At 52.3% G+C, this 9,955-nt stretch overlaps 1 protein-coding gene across 1 annotated transcript in view; it reads right to left on the reverse strand.

The window, feature by feature from the left end:
- LOC134910216 (mitotic-spindle organizing protein 2B-like) overlaps positions 1-4,652 on the reverse strand; it is a 47,138-nt gene extending 42,486 nt beyond the window's left edge. Inside the window, exon 1 of the mRNA XM_063917997.1 lies at positions 3,892-4,652. Within this exon, the coding sequence (XP_063774067.1) occupies positions 3,892-4,055 (164 nt within the window). The 5' untranslated portion in view covers positions 4,056-4,652. The remainder of the gene's footprint in view (positions 1-3,891) is intronic.
- Positions 4,653-9,955: the final 5,303 nt, after the last annotated feature.

A 9,955-nucleotide genomic window follows, 5' to 3' on the forward strand; every position in this document is an offset into this window, starting at 1 on the left:
GGGGTTAAATATCTCCATATAGCCCCCGGAGGCTATATGTGAGGTATTTTTTGCCAAAAAATAGGTTTACATTGCCTCCCAGGGCGCCCCCCTCCCAGCGCCCTGCACCCTCAGTGACTGCCGTGTGAAGTGTGCTGAGAGCAATGGCGCACAGCTGCAGTGCTGTGCGCTACCTTAAGAAGACTGAGGAGTCTTCTGCCGCCGATTCTGGACCTTCTTCTCTTTTCAGCATCTGCAAGGGGGCCGGCGGCGAGGCTCCGGTGACCATCCAGGCTGTACCTGTGATCGTCCCTCTGGAGCTAATGTCCAGTAGCCAAAGAAGCCAATCCATCCTGCACGCAGGTGAGTTCACTTCTTCTCCCCTAAGTCCCTCGTTGCAGTGATCCTGTTGCCAGCAGGACTCACTGTAAAATAAAAAACCTAAGCTAAACTTTTCTAAGCAGCTCTTTAGGAGAGCCACCTAGATTGCACCCTTCTCGGCCGGGCACAAAAATCTAACTGAGGCTTGGAGGAGGGTCATAGGGGGAGGAGCCAGTGCACACCACCTGATCCTAAAGCTTTACTTTTTGTGCCCTGTCTCCTGCGGAGCCGCTATTCCCCATGGTCCTTTCAGGAACCCCAGCATCCACTAGGACGATAGAGAAAAAAAAATAGACTGTGCAGGAAGGTCAATTTTGACTAGAAAGTGTACAATAGTACAGTCAAAAAATGTGCATAGCCAAAATCGTACCATGTGTTTAGTCAATATCAGTGTTTCTGGTCTCAGGGAGTTCAAGGAAAATCGCATAGTGCAAGTTGGCCACATAGGCAGAATCACACCATGTGTAGGCCCTTTAAGTCTTCGCCCTTTGTGTGCTGTAGTGCACAGCAGTGCGCACATTACATAAGCACAGTTTTATTTTGCAGCACATGATCTTCAAGCTGCCAGACCAACCATTATGTAAATTGCAACCCCTCCCCTCCCAACTCAAAACAGCAATTACAAATAGAAGAGTTCAGGAATTAATCTGGTTTACAGGCCAATCCCAAAAGAGGGAGAGAATGAGGAAAGAAAGGGAAAAACTGAGTTGTAGAGTATCATATTATAGAGACACAAAAGCAGTGGCGGAACTGTGGGAGGCAGTGGAGTCGGCTGCCGCCGGGCTCCTGACCTCAAGGGGGCACATCTCCTCCGCTGTCTCCCGCTGCCTTACTATCCGCTCGCTGCTGTTTTTTTAATCACGGAGGAGCTGTGTCAGTGACACGGAAGCTGCCTCCTGTATACACAGAGAGCTGGCACTGGCTGCAGCTAGGGGGAGCTCCAGAGCGCAGTTCCTTCCAGTTAAGCAAGTCAGCCGAGTGAAGAAGCTCTCTGATCTTCCGTCAGGCTGATGATAGCCAAAGGTAGGCACTGGCAGCACTTGCCTCAAGCTGGGGGAGGAAGGAATGGGGGGTGCATGTTTGTGTGTTCAAGTAAAAGAGGCATTTGTGTGAGAGGCGTGTGTGTGTGTGTGTGTGTGTGTGTGTAAGTGAGAGGTGTGTGTGTGTGTGTGTGTGTGTAAGTGAGAGGTGTGTGTGTGTGTGTGTGTAAGTGAGAGGTGTGTGTGTGTGTGTGTGTGTAAGTGAGAGGCGTGTGTGTGTGTGTGTGTAAGTGAGAGGCATGTGTGCGTGTGAGAGGCGTGTGTGCGTGTAAGTGAGAGGCGTGTGTGCGTGTAAGTGAGAGGCGTGTGTGTGCGTGTAAGCGAGAGGCGTGTGTGTGTAAGCGAGGTGTGTGTGTGTGTGTGTGTGTGTGTAAGTGAGAGGTGTGTGTGTGTGTGTGTGTGTGTGTGTAAGTGAGAGGTGTGTGTGTGTGTGTAAGTGAGAGGTGTGTGTGTGTGTGTAAGTGAGAGGTGTGTGTGTGTGTGTAAGTGAGAGGTGTGTGTGTGTGTGTGTAAGTGAGAGGTGTGTGTGTGTGTGTGTGTGTGTAAGTGAGAGGCGTGTGTGTGTGTGTAAGTGAGAGGCGTGTGTGTGTGTGTGTGTGTGTGTGTGTGTGTGTGTAAGTGAGAGGCGTGTGTGCGTGTGTGTAAGTGAGAGGCGTGTGTGCGTGTGTGTAAGTGAGAGGCGTGTGTGCGTGTGTGTAAGTGAGAGGCGTGTGTGCGTGTAAGTGAGGCGTGTGTGCGTGTAAGTGAGGCGTGTGTGCGTGTAAGTGAGGCGTGTGTGCGTGTAAGTGAGAGGCATGTGTGCGTGTAAGTGAGAGGCGTGTGTGCGTGTAAGTGAGAGGCGTGTGTGTAAGCGAGAGGCGTGTGTGTAAGCGAGAGGCGTGTGTGTGTGAGAGGCGTGTGTGTGTGTAAGTGAGAGGCGTGTGTGTGTGTGTAAGTGAGAGGTGCGTGTGTGTGTGTGTGTGTGTAAGTGAGATGCGTGTGTGTGTGTAAGTGAGAGGCGTGTGTGTGTGTGTAAGTGAGAGGCGTGTGTGTGCGTGTAAGTGAGAGGCGTGTGTGTGCGTAAGTGAGGCGTGTGTGTGCGTAAGTGAGGCGTATGTGTGCGTAAGTGAGAGGCGTGTGTGTGTGCGTAAGTGAGAGGCGTGTGTAAGTGAGAGGCGTGTTTGTGTGTAAGCGAGAGGCGTGTGTGTGTAAATGAGAGGCGTGTGCGTAAGTGAGAGGCGTGTGTGAGGCGTGTGCGTGTAAGTGAGAGGCATGTGTGTGTGCGTGTAAGTGAGAGGCGTGTGTGTGTGTTTCAGTGAAAGCGGCGTGTGTCTTTAAGTGAAGGAGGCATCTTTGTGAGTGAGTGAGTGAAAGAGACATGTGTAAGTGAGAGGCATGTGTGTGTTTAAGTGAATGGCGTTTGTGTGTTAAAGTAAAAGCGGTGTGTGTGTGTGTGTTTAAGTGAAAGCAGCGTGTGTGTTTAAGTGAAAGAGGCGTATGTGTATGTTTAAGTGAAAGAGGCGTGTGTGTGTTTTTAAGTGAAAGAGGCGTGTGTGTGTTTTTAAGTGAAAGAGGCGTGTGTGTGTTTTTAAGTGAAAGAGGCGTGTGTGTTTTTAAGTGAAAGAGGCGTGTGTGTTTTTAAGTGAAAGAGGCGTGTGTGTTTTTAAGTGAAAGAGGCGTGTGTGTTTTTAAGTGAAAGAGGCGTGTGTGTGATATAGATATATAGGCAGATCGCTGAGCCAAAGCATCTCCATGGAGACCTGCTGGCAGGTGAGGAAGCACTGTAGGTGTACTATAAAGGTATTCTGATGTCTGTTTTATTTTAATGACTGACTTGGAGTGCGTCCACTGTGTATGTGTATTTATATTACTAGTGGGAAAGGTACCTGAGCAAGCTGCTACTGTTCACCCTGAGTGCCGGATAGTTACATATGGTATGTGTGTGTGTATATGTAGGGGGGCACCAACATTTATCATGCCTCCGGGTGACTGGGACGAACTTACGCCACTGCACAGAAGTGACAATGTGTCCCGCTACAGTAACTGCAGGACAGAGGTAACACCATGGATTTATCCAGTACAAGTTTGATGGTGCTGTCCCAGGTCTCGGCAATGGGCACTGGAGTCATCTTTTCTTACCGACTGCAGTTGGATGGTAAATGGCTTGCATGACCATGGATAGCAGGGGTGGCACACATACAGAGGACAGCACACAGAGAGCTGGCCATGGGTAGTGGTGGCACACATACTGAGGACAGAGCTTACCATGGGACAGAGTTGACCATGGGTAGCGGTGGCACACACACTGAGAACAGCAGCCACATAACAAAGCATGGGTAGTAGAGGTGGCACACATACGGAGGACAGCACCTACGAAACTAGGCATGGGTAGTAGTGGTGGCATACATACTGGGGACAGCACCCGCAGAGCTGGCAGCGATCACTAGAAGTCACTACTAAGCCGAGACCCTCCCAGCCGCATACAGCCCCCACACACAGACCTGGCACTGACCTGAACACCTCCTGGTCCATGGCAATGCCCGCCGCCTGCGCCAGCTCGTACAGCTCCGTCTCCTCTGCGCTCAGCACCTTCTTCTTCTTGGTGACATATTTCTGTACAGAGCCGCTCACCGTCACCACAGCATCCAGGCCGAGGCCGGGCTGAGGGGCAGCCATGGCTGGAGACGACGTGCCTCCCCTCCCCCGGTAACCAGACGCTGCCAGAACTGAAGTTACCGCACACAAGACACCGAGATTCCGTGACCAAGGAAACCGGTACTAGACCCGGAAGAATATTTTCGACGTCAGTCACTGGGCGGTGCTGGGGGAGGGGCCAAAGGCAGCGGCGGGAGTTTTGGACCGGACCGATGTTGGGCTGTTGGCTGAAATGGAGCCGGTACTGGGCGGCGTCCGTGCTTTACGGGTGGCAGCGGGACTCCACTGCAGGCGAGGTGCGGCCGGTTGATGCATTGCTGACAGTAAAGGGAGCTTAGTGGCGCTAAGCAACAGGCTCTGTCTGACAGTAGTAAGAAGAGAGTAGGTGCCGTAAAAGATAGCGCCGGAGTGTCTTAAGGGGGAGGGTCGTCAGGCGAGCCGACAGCATGGTGAAAGGGTTGGTTCTAAATCGGAGTGGGAGAAGGGACCTTCTGACGTCACTAGGTGAGGAGACACGTCACCAGGTGGAGGAGTTACTGCCGAACGGGGTACCCGAAAAGTACGGTTGGTTCTATATCGGAGGGGCTGAAGGGACCTTGTGACGTATTGAGGGGAGGAGCTACGTCACCAGGGGGAGGAGCTACGGGCGAACAGGGTACCCGAAAAGTTCGCTCGCCACGCATCGGGCACGGTGGCTCGCTTCGCTCACCACCTAATTACTAAAGGTAATAGTTGGTGGCGTGGATAGTAGAGGAACTATCCCGCTGGCCTAGCTCCTCCCCCTTGCGTCGTAACTCCTCCCTCTTACGGAAAAGGTCCCTTAGCCCACTTGATTCTAGCATCTACCCGAAAAGTACCCTCGCCATGCTTTAGTTGGTGGCGTGGATAGCAGAGAAACTATCCCGCAGGCTTAGCCCCTCCCCCTTGTGTCGTGGCTCCTCCCCCTAACGTAAATGGTCCCTTAGGCCACTTGAATCTAGCATCAACTGTGGTCAGATCGGTGCAGCTGGTCGCTGCGCAAGATACACGTCACACCGAGGATAAGTCAGAATGCTCACTCGGTATGATAGGACTGAGAGTCCCAAAATAGTCATGGGCAAAGAGATACAGTGAAGTGAGTTTTGACACATGACTCAACTCAGTGGAGTGTCTCCAGTCGAGACAGTGGGGTAAATTTACTAAGGTGGGAGATTTTTAGAACTGGTGATGTTGCCCATAGCAACCAATCAGATTATATCTTTTATCTGCTAGAAGCAGCTAGATAAATGGTAAGTAGAATCTGATTGGTTGCCATGAGCAACATCACCAGTTCTAAAAATCTCCCACATTAGTAAATTTACCCCAGTGTCTCTACATGGCTCTTTTGTAATGCATTGCAGACCATATCAGACTGCACAGTGCAGAGACTGCTGGCAGTGCCGGGACTCGTGGAGAGAGTGACTCAGACGGTATCCGGTCATTAGGTTGACCACTGAAAGTTGACAGCAGGTTGACACATGCATAGGTCGACATGGTCATTAGATCGACACAGTTGTTTGGGGGGGGTCAGGACTTTTTCATACCTCTATCAAAGTGAGCATAGAGTTGGTGAGAAACCTTGTGGCGAGCGTAGGGAGACACTATGCCCGAAGCTAATACGTTTCAATTGTTGGGGGTCCCAGATGGAAATTCAGGTCAAACCCCCCCCCCCCCCAAAAAAAAACAACAACTGTTGTCTCTTTGTATGTTGACCTTGCCCATGCCGACCTTCCATACATGTCGACCTAGTCATGTGTCGGCTTTCAGTAAGTGTTGACCTACTCACTATCGACCTGGACAGGGTGGAACCATATGATCCACACCTGACTCAGACTTATGGGAGTGGGTCAGCTATTCAGCTGCACTGAATGAATCAATGAATCTGATCCATCTCCACTGAGTCCGCATCAGACTCACAGGCAGTCAGTGCTCAGTGACTCAGACCTCTGGTAGTCTGTCAGCTATTCAGCTGCACTGAATGAATCAGTAATGAATCTAATCCATCTCCACTGAGTGAGCACTGTCTCACAGTCAGTCAGTGACTCATACCTCTACTATTCAGCTGCACTGGATGAATCCGTAATTAATCCTATGGGCGGTATTCAAATGATCTATCATGCCCAATCTTTCTAAAGTGATCACCGTTATCATGCATATCGCGCCCGTAGTAATCAGGTTTAGCTGCATAAAGGGTTGAGCGCCCTCACTACCCCAGGTTTAGCAAGCTGAAATTATTATACCACGCCCGACAGCAGAAACAGAACAGGTGTGGAAGGGGGTGAAAAGAATTGAATACCGCCCTATGAGTCTCCACTGAGTTGTTCACTGTCTCAACTCAGTGTCACAAGAAGTCAGGCACAGCAGCAGCAGCCCTGACACTGAGCAGCATCACACTGCTCCCTCCCAGGGGGTGTTACCCAGGAGTGCTGCCACCCAATCACTGTGACTGACTGAGAGAGGCTATTGGGGGCACACCAAACTGTGAGTGACTTGAATCATTCCAACTTCTAAATGATTCGACTCACTGTGTTGAGACAGCAACTCAGTAGCCATCTCTATCCCAAAAGGGTTAAAGCTCTGAGAAGGAACATTAGAAAGTACTGCGTGCAGGGCCGGTGCTAGGGTGTTCGGCGCCTCCCTGCAAACTGTTAATTTGCGCCCTCCCTCCCATGTGTTTGATGTTGCAGCGGTGGCAGGTCCGTGAGGCTACTGCCAGTGGCTCTGTGCCCACAGTGCATATGCACTGTGCCAGGCACCACTGGCACAGTGTTAGTTACGGCCCTGTGCAGGGTATCTAGGGGAGGGCGGCACAGTGGCTGTGAGAGAACACGTGGGGGTCGACACAGCAACTGAGTGACACAGTGACTGGGACTGAACACAGAGGGGGGGATTGTGACACAATGACATAACACAAACTGGGGGAGGGGAGTGACAGAGTGACGTGACAGAGTGACGTGACAGGGCACAGAGGGGGGGTGTGACACAGTGACAGAACACGGGGGGGCACAGTGACAGAACGTTGGGGGTGACAGTGACAGAACACGGGGGGGGGGGTCGTGACACAGTGACAACACGGGGGATGGTGACACAGTGACAGAACACGGGGGAAGGGACGCAGTGACAGAACACGAGGGGGGGTGATGCAGTGACAGAACATGGGGGGAAAACAAAGTGACAGAACACGGGGGGGGGACTGACAGAACACGGGGGGGGGGGTAGCACAGTGACAGAACACGGAGGGGGGCGACACAGTGACGGAACACAGAGGAGGGGGGGTACAGCGTGACATTAGGGTGTCTGTAATATCACGAGATCCTGGAGTCTCAGTGGGTATGTTACCCTAGGAGCTTGCAGCCCGGGCCGTACCCTCCCCCTGCCGAATGACCTGACCTGCTGTGCATCGCTCAGAGCCGCCCACTCGGGTTACCAGATATCTGCCTCAGCGCTGCCTGTCTCTCTCTGCCCACAGCGGTCACCACACTGCTGGTCTACTTACTTGGGGCCAGGCGAGCGCGTTTCCCCTTGTGCGCCGATCACCGCAGCTGTAAAGACTCTGGGGGGGTGCTTGATGGCGGCAGAGGAGGAGCACAGCGTGGCTGATTGCAGCAGCAGCAATATGAGGTGCTTGAGGGGGCGGTGCTTGCTGCAATCACACTGGGTGAGCTGGAGGGGTGGGGTTTGCTGAATGCTGACCTGGCCCACTCTGGACTCCGTAGAGGACATGGTTTGTTGTTAAAGAAAAAAAAATACATATCACACATAGCTGCCGCTCCCCCCTCACACACCCCCCCCTCCCCCCACATACACAAGCACACCCTCCCCCCCACACACACACACACTTTTTCAATCACTCTCCCCCAACTTACCATTCTGTTTGTCCTCCTCTGCAGCCTGGTCCCATGTAGCCCCGCCCCCCAGCGTCATGTAGGTCCGCCCCTTCTCGGGCTGGGCCGTGGAGTGTGACATAACGCTGTCATAGGAAGGAGGAGGCTTCATCATGCTGCCGGCGCCGCTGCCTGTCAGTGTGACGGTCGCAGCAGCCGGCAGCAGCAGGGTCCCAGGCGCAGCACAGGGATGCAAAGCAGGTAGAGTGCCTCTCCTACCCGGCGCCTACCTGCTTTGCTTCCCTTTGCTAAACGGGTAGCGCCGGGCCTGACTGCGAGAAACCGTAGTGAATCGTTGCGGCAGAGAAGTTGGATAGCATAGGTATGGAGTGAGGCGACCAGAGCAGATGCAAGCAGGGGAGGCGAGGTAGATATTCACGGGTGGGAGCATAAGGAAAATCGCGGCCGCAGGAGGAATTCCTCCGGCTTCTCAGGGGCAGCAAATCTAGCCCAAAACAGCGTTGGTAATGCACTTTTCTCTAACGTCCTAAGTGGATGCTGGGGACTCCGTAAGGACCATGGGGAATAGCGGCTCCGCAGGAGACTGGGCACATCTAAAGAAAGCTTTAGGACTAACTGGTGTGCACTGGCTCCTCCCCCTATGACCCTCCTCCAAGCCCCAGTTAGATTTCTGTGCCCGACGAGAAGGGTGCACACTAGGGGCTCTCCTGAGCTTCTTAGTGAAAGTTTTAGTTTAGGTTTGTTATTTTCAGTGAGACCTGCTGGCAACAGGCTCACTGCATCGAGGGACTAAGGGGAGAAGAAGCGAACTCACCTGCGTGCAGAGTGGATTGGGCTTCTTGGCTACTGGACATTAGCTCCAGAGGGACGATCACAGGTCCAGCCTGGATGGGTCCCGGAGCCGCGCCGCCGGCCCCCTTACAGAGCCAGAAGAGCGAAGAGGTCCGGAAAAATCGGCGGCAGAAGACGTTCCTGTCTTCAATAAGGTAGCGCACAGCACTGCAGCTGTGCGCCATTGCTCTCAGCACACTTCATACTCCGGTCACTGAGGGTGCAGGGCGCTGGGGGGGGGCGCCCTGAGACGCAATAAAACATGACAGAAATACCTTACATGGCAAAAAATACATCACATATAGCTCCTGGGCTATATGGATGCATTTAACCCCTGCCAGAATATACAAAAAACCGGGAGATAAGGCCGCCGAAAAGGGGGCGGAGCCTATCTCCTCAGCACACTGGCGCCATTTTCCCTCACAGCTCAGTTGGAGGGAAGCTCCCTCGCTCTTCCCTGCAGTCACTACACTACAGAAAGGGTTAAAAAAAAGAGAGGGGGGCACTAATTAGGCGCAGTATTAAAACATACAGCAGCTATAAGGGGAAAAACACTTATATAAGGTTATCCCTGTGTATATATATATAGCGCTCTGGTGTGTGCTGGCATACTCTCCCTCTGTCTCCCCAAAGGGCTAGTGGGGTCCTGTCCTCTATCAGAGCATTCCCTGTGTGTGTGCTGTGTGTCGGTACGTTTGTGTCGACATGTATGAGGAGAAAAATGATGTGGAGACGGAGCAGAGTGTCTGTAACAGTGATGTCACCCCCTAGGGGGTCGACACCTGAGTGGATGTACTGTTGAAAATTACGTGACAGTGTCAGCTCTATATAAAAAAACAGTGGTTGACATGAGACAGCCGGCTACTCAGCTTGTGCCTGTCCAGACGTCTCATAGGCCGTCAGGGGCTCTAAAGCGGCCGTTACCTCAGATGGCAGATACAGACGCCGACACGGATACTGACTCCTGTGTCGACGGTGAAGAGACAACCGTGATTTCCAGTAGGGCCACACGTTACATGATTGAGACAATGGAAAATGTTTTTATACATTTCTGATAATACGAGTACCACCAAAAAGGGGTATTATGTTCGGTGAGGGAAAAACTACCTGTAGTTTTCCTGAATCTGAGAAATAAAATGAGGTGTGTGATGATGCGTGGGTTTCCCCCCGATAACAATTGATAATTTCTTAAAAAGTATTGGCTGCATACCCTTTCCCGCCAGAGGT

Source organism: Pseudophryne corroboree, chromosome 4, assembly GCF_028390025.1.
Source record: "Pseudophryne corroboree isolate aPseCor3 chromosome 4, aPseCor3.hap2, whole genome shotgun sequence".
NCBI lineage: Eukaryota > Metazoa > Chordata > Amphibia > Anura > Myobatrachidae > Pseudophryne > Pseudophryne corroboree.